The following is a 21330-nucleotide window of genomic DNA, read 5'->3' as shown; positions in this document are numbered from 1 at the left end:
TCTTTCCCTCACTCTTTATGTTTTTAAAGTCTTATTTTTAAAAATTAGGAAATGATTGACATTTTAAACTCTCATACAAGTAATGTGATGCATTTTTACTATACAATTTTACTTTTATAGAGTTCTATATAACCAAAGAGTTCTAAATTGCTCCATATTAGGAGTGACTATACTTCCAGGAACTAAAAATTAATGATCAAACCATATTTTAAGGATAGCTTCTATTACATATCTCTTTAATAAGCAGGAAAACCTTTAAACCAAATTTAAACAGGATAAGCTCCCATAAATATCAATTTATATTATACATCAAAATAACATTCTATCTTATTTTTAAAGCTGCATTTTTTAGGTTGTCTCTTAAATCAATCATGGCACTAAGAATATTCTATTGTATACTGCATGCACTTTCAACCCGAAACAGGCACTATGCTGGACCCTGGGGATACAGATACGCATGAGTGAGACAGATATAGTCTCTGCCATGTTGGATGTCACCAGTTTCATATTTTTCAAAGTGTTTTTAATTTATTATCTCAAGAGCACTTTTAAAGCTTCATAAGTCTTCAATGTGAAGGACCAGAAAAGGCTTTACCATATATAATCTAAAATGTGAAAGACAGCAAAGGAAGTATAAAGAACCAGATTCTAAGACCTCTAATGAATGACCCACGACAAATCATTCTGTATACAGATAGCATATACGGGGCCTTTCCAGCTCCAGGAATCTGTGCTTTCGTTTTAAAAAACATGTAATTGAATAAAATCCAAAAGCTGATTCACAACATATTCCAAGAAAAGTGAAATATTAGTTGTTGGCGCATGATGCCAAACACTAGTCAAGCAGAAGGAAAAAAAAACCTAATTTCAATAAGATGATATGCTTTTAAAGAGTATACCATGAAATACAAGTATATCATAAGAAGTCTCAGGGCTCAGAGAGCTGTGAGGAACTTTCTTCCTAACAACCTTGGGTCAGATGATAACTGGACAGCATCATTCTCTTAACCACTCAGTGAGAAATTAGACCTTTTCTGGATAAATATTTATTCTGATGTATCAGTGATTCTAGCAACTACTTTCAATGTGCCAAGGCAAAAAGTGATTCAAGCGACTTATTATTGCCATCTGATGCAGATGTAATTAAAGGACAGGAAGAATTACTACCTCATCTTGCCAACAAGAAAACTGAAGTGGAAAAGGCAAATGACTAACAGAAGGCAGATCACCACATTAGTAAGAGAAATATGGGCATATACTGTTAAGTTCCAGTTGGTCTCCTTTAGAGTCTGCCTCACTAGGGAAGCATACCTGGGAAAGAGCCTTGTGGCATAAGAATCTAGTAGTCTGACCCTCAGCCTCTTTAACAACTGGGTCACATGGGGATGCAATAAGCCTCGCTATAATAAATGAGTCGAAGTAAACACATCTTTGTTGTAACAACACTGAAGGGCTGATCTATTGAGATGTCATTTCTAGAATGCATTTCTAAAGAAATAACACCATCACTGCTGACTTCAAAATAGCACATTGTCATTAAACTGAGTAAATGGGAATGAGTGTGCAAGAAGACAAGGCTTTTTGGTGATATGGTTTGGCTTTTTTTTTTAAGGCTCCAATTTGTTAGCAGGGGCTATACAACCTGGGGGGCGGTCATAATTCACATATTCAGAGCTATCTTTGCTTCTGTTGCTAAACACCATCCATTGGGACATATATTTACCATGTGAAAGCTGCTACATGCAAACAGAAATCCCCATGTTCAGAGCTAGTAAAACCAAATATGTAGGGGTTATGACTACTTGCTTCAGTAGAGAAACACAGTTGTATGATGGTTACTGACTATAGATGTCAGCTAGCCTATGAGAGGCAGGAGGGTGAATTTTTATCCCACTGCTGCAGATCCCCTTTTATAACTTCAGGTCTTACTGCAAAAATGGAACAAGTCTCGTGGCATTGGTGTTTCCAGGGAGATAACTGAGTTAAAAGGTTGTGCTACAACATTGTTCTTGGCCATTGTCTTTGAGCTTCATTCTAATTCCAAGAAATATAGTGTATGCCCCCTAAAATGTTACATACTACTTTAACAGCTGATATCTCATTTAATAAATTGATTAATAAACACTGACTTTATAATCACTCAAAGTATATATAAATACATATATATACACATACATTATATATACATACATTTTATATATATATATATATATCCCTGTATATATGTAACACTTGAGAATTATGCCTATTGAAGTGTTCCCAGCCTTTTGTTCTTACAATAAACAATCAAAGGGTAAGAATGTGCTTTCTCTTATTAATTTTGGGTGATTAATAGTCAATATAAGTTTTTCCTATTGATAAGGCAACAAATAGGATTTGTTAAAAACCGTATTAGAATAAAAGTCATTTCAAAATCATCAAAATACCAATCCCATTTTCCCTTGAGTACTATAATATAACACTCTACTCCTATGGACCCTTTTATGCAAAATACAAAAATTTTCCTTAAAAGTAGATCCCCATATCTCTAGGCCTCAAAGGGTAAGTAGCTGGGATCACAGGTGAGGCATTAAGGGAGCTTGGATTAAAACAAAAAAGACAAGGTGGGGAGTGATGAAGAATTTTAGTTCAAGTATAAAAATGCCATAATTCTTTGTTTCTGATAGCCTGTACTAGTCTTCATATTTTATAAATCAGAGACAAAAAACTCTATTGTGTTCATAATCCAAACCAAACTATGGGAGATTGGTTTTTAAGGAGCCACAGTGAATGAGACTAGGAAAAGGAGACTTAGGTTTTCATTCTGGCTCTTCCACCAGCAACTTAGATAACCCTAGGTAAGTAATTCCACTTAGCAGAGGCCTCATTTCCCCATCCATAGAATAAAGGACTTGGACTGCCCAGGAGTTACTAAACTTCAGCCCAGGTGAGTCTTTGTATGGTCTTCAAGCTAAGAATGCTTTTCATATTTTAAAAGGGTTAAAAAACAAAACACAGAGGTGTACATATGACGGAGATGCTATTGGCCCACAAAGCCTAAAAGTAGGATTTGGGGTAGAACCCAAAGATCAACATTTTTCAAGTGGTTTTTCAGGTTACCCTGATGCATATCTAGGTGTAAGATCCACTGGGGCAGATGATCTCCAAAGCCTTCTAGCTCTTTCTAGGATTGGGCATTCTTCTACAAAGTGTGGTCTTCTGATAATACCTTGAAACAAGTTTCTTGCCAAGAGTTTATTTTGTTCTTTGCAAAGTGATTATCTCACTATATTTGGATCCCAACTTTGCCATTTGCTGGGTAATCTTAGCTAAGTAACCAAACTCTTCTTATCCTTAGGCTCCCCATCTATAAAATGGGGACACCACTGTCCATCTCAGAGGTCTGCCCTAAGGATTGAGTGCAAACCACCTAGCATGAGTTTGGAGCAACATGGATGCTCAATAGATGATTACTAATATAACTGATTAAATTTTATTATCATTAAATCTTGGCCACTAACCATGCCAAAACAAAATGTTAGGCTACTACCTTTCAAAACTATTTATGAAAAAGTTAGAGAGGTTATTAGAGGTAAGAACAGATCCTGTTAACAGAGAGCAAAATCTCTTGTATTTCTCCTTCCTTTCACAGTGTGAAGGTATGTAGCTGGTAGCACATAACATGAAGGGACTCTAGGAACAGACATGGACAAAACTAAAAAGTGTGAAATTTTACTTATAAAGTTTCTTCCTACTCAGTCAAGCTAACAAAATGACCAGTTCAAGTCCTCACACTTTGTGGCAACAGCAGGTCACTTTTATAGAACTATTTCCTCAGTTGGTTTTGGAAAGGAAGAACAAAGGTCTCTGATTTTTTTTAACCCACATTAACTTTTACTTATCATTCAACATTAATGTGCCTTTTTTCACATAAGAAAGTACTGAATCTCTTACTTTACAAGTAATATCTAGACCATAGGAATTTTCTCCTCTACTTGTGGCGCCTCCCATTTTTTCAATTCTTGAGATCACTCCCAAAGGAACATCAAGTATTAGAGCAGAATCCTGTAACGGACAAAACGATAAAAGTCAATATTTCTGTCAGTATAATTAAAACATCAAAACAACCACATGGTCTCAGGACATTTTAACCTTTGCCCTTTTACCATTTTTTTAAATAAATAAAAGTATGATATAGACTACACATGAAAGAGCAAGAATTAAAATAATCAGTTATACAACCAAAATGCATCCCCCAAATGTGCCATTCTGCATTGCCTCCACAATGAAGATTAAATTCCTAGGTATACAATTCAAGGGCTCATGATGCTGCTTTCAGCCTGTCTTTGCAGGCTTCTATCCCATGACATTCTGTGCACCAACTAAGTGAACACCTTTATTGTTCTTCAAATATTTCATCTACAATTAGGCCTATGTACTTTGTGCATGGTGTTCCCTTTGCCTAGGATGATCTATCTTTCCCAACTACCAAAATTCTTCCTGTGGCTTCAATCTAGGCTCAGCATGCATCACCTCTCAGGAAGTCTTACTTTCTAATTAGGTCACATAATATTGACCACTTCCTCCTCTGAAGTTCTACAACATTTGATTTAGACTGCTGTTACACCACTTGCTTCACTCTATCTTGTTAGCATAAACTTCAATGTCTGTTTTCCCTCACTAGAAAACAAATACCTAGAAGTCATGCCTATCTTAGGCATGAGTACATTTCCCAAAGCGGAAGGACCTGAATGTATAGCAATGCTCCTCTATCGTTTCTTATCCAATGTTGGCTGCAAAGGTTCCATAAGACTGCTGGCATGACGAAATCATGTTAGCGAAGTCATTCTACAATCTTTGCAATAAGATAACAGCAGCTGCCATATATAGAATTCCTCGTCTGTGCCAGGTAATGCAACAGGGGCTTGACATGCATCATCTCATTTTATCCTTACAACCATTCTGGATGTAGGTGAAGTATTCCTGTTCCTGAATGTGGCAATCAAAGCTTTAAAAACCTTCAGTAAGTTGCTTAGAAAATCTCAACCCTTGGGAAAGGGTTGAGATTCAAGATGAGGTCTCGGAATACCCATCAAAGGAGCCATAAAAATGGTCCTACACTTTGACTCCACAATTGCACTTCTAAGAACTTATATTACAGCTATGGCACACCAGAAGGAAAAGCTGTATGCATAAAGATGCTCAAGGGAGCCAGAGGTGAACATCAGGGTCTAGAAAATTACATTTAGTCAACTCAATTGAATTAGCATGCAGCTACTAAAATAATTATGTACATGGAAAAAATAAGTTTAAATAGAAAAAAGCATACAAAATACACTGTGACTACAACAATGTAAAATACACATTCATATGCACAAAGATGGGAAGGGCTACACAATTTTTTAAATCCAATATTTTCTTTATTGTTGTATTAGATGACTTTGTTAATAAAAAAAATTTAAAGGTGTTTATTAAATTTTTGTTTTTTAAAAGATGTTTTTTCAGGGGTACAAATACAAATTAGGTTTTTTTCTCTTACTTTAAATCATTCTCCTTAAAACACAAAATAAAAATAAGCGTTTCTTCATAAAATATAATATAGTTCATGAGTATTCCAGAAATTCAAAAAGAGTAAAACTGTGGTGCATCCATGCTATGGAATGCTACTTAGCTACAAAGATGAATGTACTATGGATACATGCAACACCTGGAAGAATCTTAAGGGCATCGTGCTGAGTGAATAAAGCCAATCTCTAAAGGTCATGTGCTGTATAATTCCATTTATAACATTCTTGAGATGACAAAATTGTAGAGACAGAGAGGAGAGAAGTGGTTGTCAGGGGTTGAGGGGAAGGAAAGTGTGGCTATAAAGGGGTAGAATGAGGGAGTTGGTTTATATCTTGACTGTTGATGATAATTACATAAATTTATAACTGGCATTATATGTGACAGAATTGAATGCAAAAATATACCAAAAAAATGAGGGCATGAAAAAACTGATGTAACTGTATTGTGCAAATCAATTTCCTGGTTTCGATAAAGCAGTACAGTTATTGCAGAAGTTGGGTGATATGTACACAAGACCTCTCTGCACTATTTTTCAAAGTTCTTGAAAGTTCATAATTATGCCAAAATAATAAGTTTAAAAAGTATAAGGATATGGTTATTATGATGTAGAGAAAAGAGCACAAGCTATTAAGTTGGACATAAAATGTTCAAATCTGAGTTTTGACATTTATTAGCTGTATGATTTTAACAAGTTACTGTATCTCTCAGCCACATTTACCTGTAGAGATTATTACTAGTAGAGATAATGGCCATAAATTATCTGGCATAGTGCCTGTCATATGGTAGCTAAAAAACAATGGAAGTCATTACTATAGCAAAGAATCCCTTATTATTTGAAAGACATAGCTGTGCTATGCAAACTAGAGTGGCTCAGTATGCTCTGGCATGTAGCTATAGGTCTTTCTGTTTGTACCTATAAGGAGGCATTTTTTTAGCTGTTCATGGGATAAGACATCTCACTACATGACTGAAATCCAAATCCCTAGATAAAGACACTACTCAGTAACCATGTACATACATAGTTGTATATTATAATGTATTCATTTCTCAATACAATCTAGTTATTAAAACATACTATCAGGCAGTCTTTTCTTATGCTTAGATTATATTGAGATTTATTAGTGTCTGTTCAACTGCATTCCTAAATACATAGAGTAGACATTAAATAAAAGGCTGACACTCTAATAGCAACACAGAAGCAAGAATACAAAAAAAGGGAGAAGAATTAAAAGTGAGATGAGACTTTGCTGTTCTTTGTCCCTGTATTATAGTGGGAAGTCTATAGTTCTGATTGTCCTGACCCAACACAAAACAGAAAATGGGACACAGACCCTGGCCAGTAAGGCTCAGTTGGTTGGGCATCGTCCTGCACACTGAAAGGTTGCCAATTTGATTCCAGGTCAGGGCACTTGCCCCGGTTACAGGCTGGATCCCTGGCAGGGATGTGCAGGAGACAACCTATCAATATTTCAATCTCATGTGGATGTCTCTCTCTCTCTCTCTTTCTCTCCTTTCCTCTCTCTCTAAAAATTCATAAAAATCTGAGGAATCTCAGAGGAAAGGGGAGCAGAGGGAAGAGATTAACCAAAAAACTTATATGCATATATACATTGCTCATAGACACAGACAACAGGTTGGTGAAGGCCTGGAGCAGGGCAGGAACCGGGTGGAAGGAGGCAATGGGGCGAAGATGAGGAGACATCTGTAATACTCTCAACAATAAAGATAAAAAAAAGTTTAAAAATCACTTAAAAAATGGGACACTGAGGAAAACCAGTCAGCTCCTGACCAAGGGCACCCACAGTCTAATGAGGCTACATGTCATGTTCTCCCTGAGTGACAGGTTCAAAATCAGATAACCCAGCCGGCCAAACTGGAAGATCCAGGAATAGGAAAACTAGCTTCCCTCTCTAGAAACCTAAGTCGTCACTATCTAAATATCATTAAATATTTAAGGATTCTCAAAGGTTCATTCTAACTCACAATTCTGTACCTCTGACCTCTGAGTATCTAAAATAGTTAAGCAGTAAATATAACAATCTAAAAAGATGCATTCATTTATTATCTCTCTTTTGAGTATATACTGAGTAACAGAAACTGTACTGTTCCTTAGGGGCCGTGGAGATGAAATAAGATGCAGATATTGCCCTCAGGGAGCTCAAGGCCCAGTCTGGGAGAAAAGACACATGTATCCAAATAGCCACAATGCTAGGATGCATGTGCCCAAAGCCATAAAAAAGATCCAAAGTGGAATGAGAGGTTATAGGAGGGCAAGATGATTTCCTATCAACTGGGTCACATGAAGGTTCTGTGGTAAAAGTAACATTAAGGATGATACTTAAAAAAATTGAATAATATCAGTTGGAGATTACCCTTTCGTGAACAGGTAACAATAATATCAGCTACCCATGTGGAAAAACATGGGGATTTTATATTAAAACAACAACAACAACAACAACACACACACACACACACACACACACACACACACACACACACACACACACTAATAGCAACACAGAAGCGTAGGCCAGGGCCAGGTTTAAGATAGGGTGGCTGCAGAATTCCCTGGGGAATAGTACTCCAAGGCTTGGATCAAGATGACTGGGTTCCATGGAATGTGTTTTGAGAAGAGAAATTCAATGACAGAATGATGGTTTATGAAGACTCAACTAGCAGCACTGAGCACTCCATGAATGGGAGTAGAAGGCTAAAATTCTGTATTTCTGTACCTTGAAGTCTCTCAATGGGTATAGAGGACTATACCCATTCCTTGGAATCCTGGAGGCTAATGTTTTAGTGCCAGTGAGAGGCTATGAGGATCTGAAAATGGAGAGTGACTGAGGTGGAAAGCAAAAAGAGATGAGTCTCTGGGGAAGAATCAAAGATGATTCAGATTTAGACTAAAGAGCCCGGGACAATGATGGTCCTACCAAGACATGTGAAGAACATAAGAGGAGATTCTGGAGGAAGATTAACATTGTCAAGTTTAGACACACTGGGTTTGAGGTTATGATAAATTATTCGAGAACAGATATCTAGGAAGCAGCTGGAAATACAGAACTGGAAGAGATCCCAAAGGCCCCTCAAATGAAAAATGTCTAGAACTAAACAAGTGAGTTTCTCTCTCCAAACTCCATCTTCATGTCTCCATGGCTGGCACTCCATCTATTCAGTTACCAAAGATGGAAACCTAGGAGTCATCCTTATCATCGCCCTTCTCCATTATCCTTAATTCAATCTTTCATCTTTACCTCTTAAATAAATCTCCAATCTATTAACCTCTCTCCAACTCTACCAGAAACTTCTCAACTATTGGAAAAGCCCCAGTGGTCTCTGCAGCTACTATTACTCAGCTTATAATTTTCCCTCCACTCAGCAGCCTGGGGGATCTTTTACAAAAGTAAATGTGATGCTATCATTCCTCTGTTTAAACCACTTCTGAAGCTTCTCATTGCTCATCTCTAAACACCCAAACCCTTAGCAGAGTCTACAAGGTCTAGGTCATCTGGCCATCACCAACCTCTCTTGCTCATCTCGCACTGCTCTCCTGGCCCCCAACTCATTCACACTGTCATCTTTTCATGATCTCTTTGGTCTCAGGGCCTCTCATATGCTGTTCTCTCAGCTTATTTTCTCCAATCCAGCTGCTGCCCAGCATCTAGGTAACTCCTATTCGTTCTTCAGACTACGGGTCAAGCATCATTTTCTCAGGACAATTTGCAGGCTCCTTAAACTGTTGTACCCCTGTACTATTCCCATGCAACCTTACCACAGCTTGTTATATATTGGTGTGATTATCTAATTAACGTCTGTCAATGCCATCAGAACTAAAGCTTCATGAGGGAGAGACTATGTCTGCTGTGTGCACCACTATTGCCTACCACCTGGCACAGCACTTGGCACACAGCAGGCTCTGAAACAGCCAATGAATACAAAAATGAAATATCAGGACTAGAGCTATAGAATTGGAAAGCAAATGACAGCTGAGAAAGAAGAAGGTGAGGACAGAACTCTTGGGGAAATTACATAACTCTGGGGAAAGAAAGATGTAGGAAGGGAAAGAAATGAACTGCTATAAAGGCAAGAGACAGAAAGAAACAGAAGAGCCAAGAATGCATGAAGACAGGAAGGAAGGAGTAATCAACAATACCTATAGCTGCAGAGAAGTTAAAAAGTTGAGGACTCAACCAAGGCCACTGGAACTGAGCAGTGAAAGAATAGTTTCAATAGAGAACAGAAGCCAGAACACAAGAAGTGAAGGAGTTAATATACCGGAAGTGGAAGCAGTATGTATGGACTAATTTTTTAAAAAATATATTTTATTGATTTTTTGCAGAGAGGAAGGGAGAGAGATAGAGAGTTAGAAACATCAATGAGAGAGAAACATCAATCAGCTGCCTCCTGCACATCTCCTACTGCGGATGTGCCCGCAACCAAGGTACATGCCCTTGACTGGAATCGAACCCGGGACCTTTCAGTCTGCAGGCCGACGCTCTATCCACTGAGCCAAACCGGTTTCGGTGGACTAATTTTTTAAAAGAAGTCTGGCAAAGAAGGGGAAGAAAGAGGACAGTAGTATCAGGGGGCAGCAGGGATGCAAGAAGGTGTTTTAAAATAAAGAGACTGGAGTAGGACTGTGGGGTGAGGGGAAGGGGAGGAGCCAATGAAAACCACAAACATAAGATGTAAAGAATAATGGGGCACTAAGGCTCCAGAGAAAGGCTCAAGTAGAGGGATTTGCTTTGGACAAGATGTCTAGATCCTTCCTCTTAGGAGAGGAGGAAAGGATGTGTGGAAACATACATCATCAGGTGATGAGAGGGAAATTTATAGATTTGTGAGGATGACTTTTAACTCTTCAACACAGCAAGAGATGAGGTCAGCTAATGAACATGGAGAAGGTTTGTCACTGATGTGATGGGGGATCTAACGAGAATTCAATTCCAGATTAAAATAATTACCAAAGCAGTGATGAGACCCTTTTCTGAGGCCTAAAATGACTGAACTGGTAGTGGAAATAATTAAATCCACAATATAACCTTCAAAAGCAGGGCTCAATAGCCCCCAGAGTGTCAAGTTTAGAGAATGGTAAATTGGGATGGTATGGTGACAAGGGACATAAGGTATTAGCAGTAATTGTTTTAAACTGAAAACACCATTATTTTTGCAGCAGCAATATAAGATGATTTAAGACTGAAGTTTAAAAGAATACCTAGCGTGTGGATGCTATGTTCCCACTGATGTTCTTACCTACAGATATATTAGGATGTTTTATTATTCTAGTCTTTTTAACATTATTTCACCTCCTTTAAAAAAAAGAGGTACCAAATCCACTAGACAGAATGACATAAAAAAGAACAATCTTGAAAACTTTCCAATGTATTTTCCAGAAAAGATAAATACTACAGGAATCCTCTTTGTTCATGCTTATAATGACTTGGTTGGGCCTTCCCTCTGGAAAACATACAGGTCTGGCTTTGAAATGCCCACAATGGAAGGTAAACTTTGCCTCCCTTCTGAGTGGTATCCAAGACTTACAGCTAAAATTTCAGCCAATTAGAGAGGTCATGGAACCTAAGTGCAGCCACACTTGTTAGATGCCCAGCTTTTGGGTGGCATGATAGCTAACACCTGTCCAAAGCTCATTTCAGAATCAGATATTTTTGAGAGAGTCTGATGGACATGCAGGGTATACAGCCATCTCAATTCTCCAAGTCCTGTCTCTGCACTGGTAAAACAACAAAAAGCAAAGTAAACAGATCTATTCGTCTGGTCCACACAGAAATACCTTTACTGAATAAAAATTAATGTGTGCTCTGTCTTTATAGAGGGTTTTGCATGGTGTCTAAGAATCTTTGGGTGATACTCTGCCTGAAGAATTGAATCACTATGTTCCTATCTTTTAGAGGAAATCCTAACATCAAATTTGTCCTTGAATTTGATCCAGGAAGAGGTATTATTTCTGAGTTATCAACTGAAAATGAAACCACATATATATACACACACACTAATAAAAGAGAAAGATGCAAATTGACCGTACCTTCACGACATCCACCAGCCAATCAGGAGTGAGTATGCAAATTAGCCCAACAAAGATGGCGGGTTAATTTGCATACACAGGTGCCTAGTGGCTAAGGGTGGGGCAGGACACAGGCATTCCGCACTGCCCCAGCTGCTCCGGGCCTCTGGGCAGCATGGGAAGGAGGAAAGGCAGCTCTGGGCCTGAAAGAAGGCAGAAAGGCAGCTCCAGGCTGGAGCAAAGGTGGAAAGGTGGCTCTGGCCGAGTGAAGGCGGTGCCGGCAGTCAGGGGAAGGAAGGCCCATTATTGCACAAATCTTCGTGCATCAGGCCTCTAGTGTGTGTGTGTGTGTGTGTGTGTATAATATATATATATATATGACACTTTTCTCATCTCATCAGCAGTCCTAATCCTAGAACCAAATTATATTGCCAAGGGTTAGCAACTACTTGTTTGGAAGGCTTAAAAGCTTCTACTCCTTTAGCTTTTTTCACATCCCCTATATTCCATTCTATTTTTTAAAAGAAGTGTGTGGAATGACCAGGAGTGAGAGATACCAACCTTCAGATGGTGATTACCTTTGAAGTAAAGGGAAGATGGGAATTCTTCAGCTAGGTGTTGGATCCACAGATGGTTATGTTATCCTTTATAAACTTTGTTAAATATTTCAAAATAATTTTGCAAAATGTGTGGGGGTGGTGGTGGTGAATGATGTTCTAGGTGGAGAATATGTCCTGAAGGAAAATGCAGAGGGGAGAAAGCATAGGACTTGTTTAGGGAACAAGCTTGATCCACAGTGTGTGGTGGAGCTGAATGATAACTAGAGCTGGAATACAGAGGGTAGAGGAGAAGGGGTGACAATGAGGCTGCATCCACATTACATGGAGAACAACATCAGATGTTTATTTCAAGAAGGGAAGTCAGATTACAGCATGTATGATGGATTAGAAAGATGAGTTGTGGGAGCGGGGGTGGGGGGGGGTTGCAGAGGACTGTAAGTACCTGGGCTAAAGAATCGGAAACAAGGAAGGAAAGAAGCCAACGAGAACTTCTGAGCAAAGGAATGATAAGGTTGTGAGAATGTCTTAGGTAGCTAGCAAGAATAGAGTAGGAGAAGTTACTGCAATGGCCTGGGAGATAGGTGCTGGTGATAAGACCCTGGACTAGAGTGGGAAAACAGGACTAGAAATAACTGGGAAAATGTGATGAAGACTGCAGAGGAGAAGGCAGGAGGGGATTAGAGATATGATTCTAGGGTGACTAGAAGAAAAGTAACACCATCAAGAGAAACATAATGCCAAAAGAAGGAACTGGGAAGGGAGAAAGAGCTGAAGAATTTTGGTTTGGCCATATATCTGGGCTACCAGGTGGAAAGTCAAGAAATTTCCAGCAAGCAGTAAGAAATGAGAAACTGGGGTCAGAAGAAAGGTCAGCACTAGAAAATAAAGTCAAGGGCTGGGGAGGGAGTGTCTAGGGCAGTGATGGCGAACCTATGACATGCATGTCAGAGGTGACACGCGAACTCATTTTTCTGGTTGATTTTTCTTTATTAAATGGCATTTAAATATATAAAATAAATATCAAAAATATAAGTCTTTGTCTTACTATGGTTGCAAATATCAAAAAATTTCTATATGTGACACGGCACCAGAGTTAAGTTAGGGTTTTTCAAAATGCTGACACGCTGAGCTCAAAAGGTTCGCCATCACTGGTCTAGGAAATGGGCTGGGTAACCTCTGCTTTACCTGTCAGCTGTTGTCGGATGGGATGAGAGTGTGTGGGAAAAGTCTTGGTAAATTCAAAAGCTTTGTTAACATACGGTGTTATCTGTAGAGAAGTGACTGGAGGCAGGGAGTAGATGAAGCCAAGGGGCAAAGAATGAATAGAGAGAAGTGTACTGAGGATTGGGAGTTGGAAAATCTTCCATGGGGAGGTAGAAAGTGGAGCAAGAGAGACCGATCAGACTCACATCATCACAAAATCTGTTCTACCGAGGCTCCCAGTGCCTCCTAAAGGCCACTCTCCACAGTCTCTGTTCATTCTTTTTAAAAAATATATTCTTTATTGATTTCAGAGAGGGAGAGAGAGACAGAAACATCAATGATGAGAGATAATCATCGATCAGCTGCCTCCTGCATGCCCCTGCTCAACCACTGAGCCATACTGGTTGGGCTGTACTCATTCTTTATCTTACTGAACTCTGTAACATTTCACACCATGCTCTACTCCTTACTTCTTGAGATTTTTCTCTTCTACTGACTTTCACCAAAGCCTTCTGTCAGATTTTCTACTGCCTCTTCTTTCTCTTCTCCAGTGGTTCTTCTCAACCCATCATGGAAAAATGTTCATGTCCCCTAGGGTTCTCTCCTCAGCCCACATCTCTTTGAGAGTAATCTTGTGGTTGTACATGATTTTTCCCAATAATGATATGCTAATGACTTTGGGAACCTTAGAGTCATGTTTCCTCCTGCTTCCAAGTTATTTCCACCTAGTTGTTATACTGCTGTAAGTCCACACATTCAGACTTATTTTCCCTGGGGTTTGTCTCCAACACATTCCTTCTCCTATAATGTCCATTTTGATGACTGGGAGCAGTCCCAATCATTCAAGCCAAAAAATCACAGGAATCATTCTCAACTCGAATATTTTCTTCATGTCTCTAATGGCCATGCAAATCCTGAATCTCTCAAGATTGTCCCCTCCTTTTTATTACAACTAGGGCTGTATTAGGCTCTTATTGCTTACCTGGAAAACAAAAATAACTCCCTTCCTCCAGTCTCTCTCTCCCTAATATATCATACATGCTGCAACCTGACTCCTCTTCCTGAAATACACATTTGATATGTCATTCTTTATATAACATGCATATAGCTTCATTGCCTCCCATTCTCCACTCTTCCCTCTACCCACTATATTCCAGCTCCAATAGATCACTCAGCCATTTCAACTGTATATGGTATTTTTTTCATATTGTTATACATGTGATATGAAAACTCTCTACCTGATATGCTCCCCCCCACTTTCCCTTCTGTCCAGGAAATTGATACCATTCTTCAAGACTTGGTTCAAATATTACCTCCTCTGTAAAGCATTCTATGACTCATCACACAGTTAATCATCCTCTCCCTTGTAACCTCATAGCATTATACAACCACTGCAGACTTTGCCATGTTATACCACAATTACTCATCTCCACATTATTCACCTGGCATGATGTTAGATTCACCACAGGACTCAATGAAAGTTTCTGGAATAAAGATATGAACACATAAATAAGCAAAGAGTCCAATTGCCTTTCTCATCCTCTGTAGCACCTGAATTCAAAGTGTTCCTAGAAGGGAATCTAGAAGCACCCTTCCCATGGTAGTCTACACAGTGGTCAGCAAACTGCAGCTCTTTGGCCCCTCGAGTGTGGCTCTTTCACAAAATACCGACTTCTGCGCATGGGCCACGGAGTTTCAGTCGCACTGTACGTGCGCGCCTGTACATGGTATTCTGTGGAAGTGTCACACTCAAGGGCCAAAGAGCAGCATGTGGCTCATGAGCCGCAGTTTGCCAACCACTGGACTACCAGATTACAAAGTATTACATGCCTAAAGTGGCCCCTCCTGGAGTCACAAGATCAATGCCAAGCCAAATTACTGACCACCCTCAAGATCAAAAGGTTGCTATGGATCTTTGAGATGTAGTCAAATTACAGTGATGAGGCCTGTTCCCTCCCGAATTCACTCATTGAATCCACTTTTACTGAGCACCTACTGTCTACTGCACACTGTACTAGCTAGGCACAAAGGGCCAAAAGGACTCACCATTACTTATGACCACAGACAAAGCAGCATATAAATAAATCAGAATTCCTTTATTTAGCACACCCTGATTGAGTACCTTCATGTGCCAGTCTCTGTCCTATGTGCTGAGGATAGACAAGCATTCCTGTCCTCAGACAAAGAACAAGATAAAGCAGTGAAAAATATAAAATAGGAGATAGTGGCAGGTGCTCAGGAGAAACAAATAAACATGGAAGGGAGAGAGGAAGTTTTGGGATGGGTATTACAAGTTTAGATAGAGTGGCTAGGGAAGGTTTCATAACAAGTGTTAACATACAGTTATGAGAAAAAGGGCTCTGGAGACACAAAGAGGGAGTGATAATCTTCACAGGAAATTGAAGAAGGTTTCGGAGAGGACATGATTTTGAGGTGGGTTCTGAAGGATGAATAGTGGCTTCTGAAAGGGCATTCAGGTATAGTGAGAACAGCGCATGCAAGGGTACAGAGGCATGCGAGGGCTTCTCAGGCTGGGAAAAGGGAAGAAAGAGGCTTTGTGTAGTTTGAGAACAGTATGGGAGATGTGGTAAGAGCCAAGACAAGAGAAGTTAGGAGGATTTTTATGCCATATAAAGGAGAGTGGATTTTATTCTATGGGCAGTAGGGTGCCAACAAAGGTTTTGGAACTGAGAAGTAAGTTGATCAGCCTAGGTCTAAGGAGGATCACTCTAGAGGCATCATGCAGGCCAGAATGGTGGGGGAAGACCATGAAGGAGGGCCACCATGACAATCTAAGGAAATGACTGCTGTGCTTGGACAGCTGACTCGGCGTCAGACTGCACTTCCACTGCAGTGTTTACATACCTGAAACAAACAGGTGTCCACTTCAAAATGCCAGTGAGATGATAGCTTTTTGTCAAACAAAAAATTCATATTTTGCAACAGAATCCACAATTAATGCTGGGTTTTTTTAATGCTTTTTTTTTATAACTTTAAAAAACATTATGATGACTGTTTTTGGGCTTCTACATAACCACGTAAGTGGCTTTCTTTATATGATGTTTTCTGCTATTATCTGCTTGCTTTTATACCATGACTAAATGTTGTGTCCAATCAGTTAAAATGTTTATGTAAAACTTAGTGGAAGAAGAAAAAAGTTAGAAGTCAGTGTCAAATGGGCATTTTATTCACCCATTCAGCACTAATCCCCACCTTCTAGAGTGCCATATAAAAAAAAATAAATACAGCTTGCTGAGTGTTTTCCCAATTATAAAAGGACTATATGCTTCTTCCAAGTGGAAGGGGAAAAAACAAAGCATGCCTAATTCCATCCACTCTCCAAATACCCCAAGTACTAAAACTTTTGGTGTATTTCCTCTGGCTTTTTTCTGCAGGTAGCTTTTGTTTGTTTTACATCATTAAGAATACACAATATACACAATCTTGTCTTAGCACTAGTTTCAGTAATTTTTCCAGTGCATCGTTAATGACAGCATAAAATGGAATCAGGCATATATGTGGCTCAAGCCAAAAGTCTCAGAGGTGAAGGCATGATAACACTTGCATTAATTCTAAATTTTTCATGCATCTCCCCTATATTAGCATAAAATATTTTAATCTGTCCCAGTGTGACCCTTGGGAGCTGTACTGAATGAGTCTAATCGGTACTTCACAGAAGCCACTTCATACATTCCAAGGTAGCTCTGTCATGTCTCCCTTTGTCTTCTTTTCTTCACATGAAAGATCAACATTTATTTTGATCATTGCTCATATTGCAGCACCTTTACTAGCCTGGTTCCCTGTGTCTGAACCATCCATCTCTAGTTTGTCAATGTCCCTCTTAAAATATGGCATCAGGATTTGAACACAACACTTCAGATGGAACTACCACCTCATTTTGTCTCGCCGTTATTATACTTTTCTTAATTCACCCTATAGGTCTATTAACTTTTTAATCAATCATGTACAATTACTGGGTCAAATAAGAATGGGCTGCTGTTGAAACAAATCTCTTCCATCTTTATTGATACAACTGTAAATGTTATTTATGCTAAAGCGAGATTCCCCCAACAGTCTCACTGTCTCCTGTGTAAAAGCTGCTGTTGGGCTCTCTTCCATGTACCCTGGACCTATTTACTCCCCCTTGGTCCATCTCATCAAAGTAAAGCTGTCCCTTCAGGCCAGCCTGGGCAATGGCGACCCACCACGTCTACTAATAGGTCCTTCTGTGATAATCACAGAGGCTATTCACTCCTTCTTTCTCTTCTGGACCATATTGTCTCTATCTCATCTTCCCACCAGTGGAACACTACTTAAAATGTTGTGGTAAACATTTCATGGCTCTAGAATGAAAAGGTAGAGTGGCATTAAGCCACACCATAGCCAGCCTAGTTCTAAACTGCTACCTGATGCTCTGTAATCGAACACTTGAAAAGTTCTAGAGAGGTGGGCCTATACAAGGGATTCACATCAGTATCCTCTTCTGTGATGTTTTAAAAATTACAACTGTGCTTGGACCGAAGAGCTACATGTTCTGATGTAATAAACCTAGGACACTGTAGTGTTTTTAAGCTCCACAGGTGAATTTTCTCTGTGCTTCTTCTAAAGAACCACTGTTCTATACCTACCTAACTTCTCCAAACTAGCAAATGGGTACAGTTATTAACCCCTCCCCACTACTATGAAAGACAAAACTTATTTTTAATTTACTCTATTCCTACATATATAGGTGTTAGTGTAAAATAAGCTTTGCATAAGCCAAACATTAAGAGTTGAGAAGCAAATGTATCCCCCATGTTAATCTGAGCCACAGTCAATCTTGCAAGGTAGAAGAGAAACAGTTTAGCATTATCTTTAACAGTTAGGGTCATCTTTATGGTCTTAGATTCTACTTACCGTTTCCAAACTTCTTAAATAAAGACGATAATTTGTGATGTAAACTCTTCCCTTAATGGGGCCATTGAAAGGACATATGTAAATAACTTCTTTGTCTATTAAGATAAAAAAAGTACCCTAAAGTAATGGAAATATATACCAAGATATACAACAAATGGCACTAATTTAATATAAACTATTTGGCTAAGAATAACTACAATAAAAATCACTGAAAAGTTTGAAAGCAAGCATTGGCAATGTTTCTACATTACCATGCTTGGTCCAGTGAGGCCGTTAGGGAACGAGTGGGGCCACACGTCACCTCTAGGCACTAGTGGTGCTTCTCTGAGCTTACCCACCATGTTGTCACTACCTGGGGTAAGGGGATAACAGCTGGAGAGCAGAAGTGAATGAGGATACTGATGCTGCTACTCTCAAGAGGCTATAAAGGTAACTGCTGAGCTATTTCAACCAGAGCGTTGCAATTCTGTAGGGCAGTCTCATGGACTAACCACCAGATAGGGTTTGAGGTTTGCCAACCTCTAATTATACAAACATAGTGATGTTTTTAATAAATGAATGTCAGCAGTAGAGATGTTTCAATAGTCTATTCTTTCTCTTTTAATAGTCCAGATGAGAGTTTAGCTAGATACATCTCAAACATTTAAATGATATAAAACAGATGGCCAAGAGAATAGTACAATTTTGGTAGAATCAAACATAAGAAGAAACTAAATTAGGAGAGTTAATTTATTATAAAAATGTATCTTTCTCTTATCTTTCAAGGATGTCCTTGAATGTGTTAATGGCTTTTAATTTTTAAAACAAACTTGAAATCCCTTTCTCCTCAGGTGCTAAGTGAAAAATACCCGTAAGGCTACCTCATGCTAATTTAGTTACTACACACCAATTAAGGTTTTGGCACTGATACAGAGCACCAAAACTTAATATGTGAAAATCACCAAAAGTAAGCTATCCTCTTTGCTCTTATCCAGAAATTGGAATTCTTGCAAGTTGGTGGACATGAAATAGTTTCTCCTGATGCATGGTTAACTAATTCACAAAGGCATCATATCTATGACCTTAATCTAATTAGCACCATCCACTTAAACTAAACAATCAAGATCTTAATCAATAAAGCAAAAGGTTCTCTGAAACAATGCTAACTATATTATCACCAAATATATGGGAATCTGAGAGGGAGTCGACCCTAATGTAAAATGTGAAAGCCTACAATATCAGCCCTTGGCTTAGAAGCTGTCAGATGTGTCTGTATTCTTAAACCAGAATAATCTGGTTCTTCCACAGTAGATACCTTCTTCTTAATATAAATTTATCATGAAAAAAATAAGTCAACGATAAAATTATGACATCAATATTACTAACTTCAGTTATCTGGCAAATGAAAGCTATTTTAAACCATTATGGTTTCCTATATTTCAAAGAAGAGAATACTGAGATTTTAAGCCTTTAACTTGATCATTTTAAAGCATATCATAAACTAGAAAACCTTAATATCATTTTGTCCTTATAACCGCAAGCCATGAGAGCTTATCACTCCAATAAGTAACTTTCAAGAGATAGCCCACATTTCCCCCCCAAAATAATTACGTCTTTGATACAGAGAAAAGTATATCATTATCCTGGAGAGCACAAAGCTCTTGAAAGAACTCTTTGATCAAGAAACTAATGCACAGAGTTCTCTCCATATTAAGACTTTTAAACAAAGCTAGCTTATTTGTCTAAATTTGACTTCTAAGAGCATGAGGAATAGAAGTCACCTGATCCTGCTGGACCTCTCACCAATTTATGCAAATCCTAACTTCACAGGATCCTTACCAGTAATGCGAATTTCTCCTGGAAGTCGAGGAACAGCCTCACTGAGATCCCGATTGACTCCATCCCTAGAAGTCTGTAAATGAAACAGTGGCATCAGAAGTAATCACATTACACTTGCACAGGTTTTCAAGCAACCTGAAAAACAACTGACCAGAAATATACTTTATAAAGGAAAAAAAAATCAGAGAAATACTTATCATTATAGAATACTGGCACAGAAAATTTAAACTAAAACATACCCTCAACATTCATTAGCAGTGATAACTTTTAGTCTGCAAATAATATTAGCATGCTTTTAACTAATATTAATTTTAAACACCCCTTCCAAGCACTTCACCATTAACAGCATTCAGAAAAATGACAAAAAGTAAATATTACATGTCTTCTATAGATACATGTATACTGTGACAGTTTTTTTTCCTATTAAATATTTAGTCATTTATCTTTTTTGTTAAGAGTAGAAATGAAAACTTCTTTCAATGGGGCCTTACCTGAGCCACAGTAATCACAGACTCTTCTTACAATGCCAGAAAATAACCTTTATTACATATTGGGTTTCTTATTTTACTAAGATCCTTCCTCACTTAGGTAACTTGGTAAGAGGAAAGGAATGTCATTGAACTTTGGAGCTGACAAGAGGCTTAGGTACCATCTACACAAATACTTGCCATGTCTCTAGGCCTCCTGGCTTCAGAGTTATTCCCAGACCTGTGCCTTATTCAATGGCCACAGCAGCTCCCTCAGGGAGGCAAGTAGTAACCACTGAAACCCAGAGGGAATTTCTAAGTGTAATGTGACATAATTGGCCATTGTGACCCAGATGCCTGGTTAGGTGTCTCTCAATCTATTCAACTGCCATAGTGGATTAATAGCAATGATGGGCTGGCTATGTCCACTTTAGGGCATATGAGGCCCATCATTAAAATCTGTTTGAGCAAAAGGTTTTTTTCAGCATTACTTTTCATTCATTTTTTTCTAGTTGTTTTCCAAAATGTCACACTGTAATCATCTCATGTGTGAAGTTACTTAATACTTCCCTCAAAGGGGTTTTGTGAATGTATTAAGTGAAACGAAATGCATAAGCACACTTTTGTGAATTATCAAGGGCTATGTAAAGTATATCAAATGAGAGAAATGCGAATTGTGTATTTAGGTAATATATAAGCTATCAAAGAGGGGTGCTTTCCTGAATTTTTAATGGTTATATCTTTTTTATTCAGGCACAAAATAAAAATTCTTAGCCAATTTTCAGTATGTTTTAGTGCTTGCAAGCTAAGCATTTTT

General features: G+C 38.6%; 1 protein-coding gene across 1 annotated transcript in view; it reads right to left on the bottom strand.

Annotated features, from left to right (window-relative positions):
* Positions 1–21330, bottom strand: part of MTM1 (myotubularin 1) — a 76156-nt gene that overhangs the window by 53108 nt on the left and 1718 nt on the right. Inside the window, exons 2-4 of the mRNA XM_015570705.1 lie at positions 20047–20119; positions 18229–18323; positions 3876–4044 (exon numbers count right to left, since the gene is read on the bottom strand). Coding sequence (XP_015426191.1) covers positions 3876–4044; positions 18229–18323; positions 20047–20119 — 337 coding nt within the window. The remainder of the gene's footprint in view (positions 1–3875; positions 4045–18228; positions 18324–20046; positions 20120–21330) is intronic.

The sequence above is a fragment of the Myotis davidii genome, unplaced genomic scaffold (genome assembly GCF_000327345.1).
Source record: "Myotis davidii unplaced genomic scaffold, ASM32734v1 scaffold1147, whole genome shotgun sequence".
NCBI classification, from domain to species: Eukaryota; Metazoa; Chordata; class Mammalia; order Chiroptera; family Vespertilionidae; genus Myotis; species Myotis davidii.
This window is presented reverse-complemented; position numbering and strand designations above follow the sequence as displayed.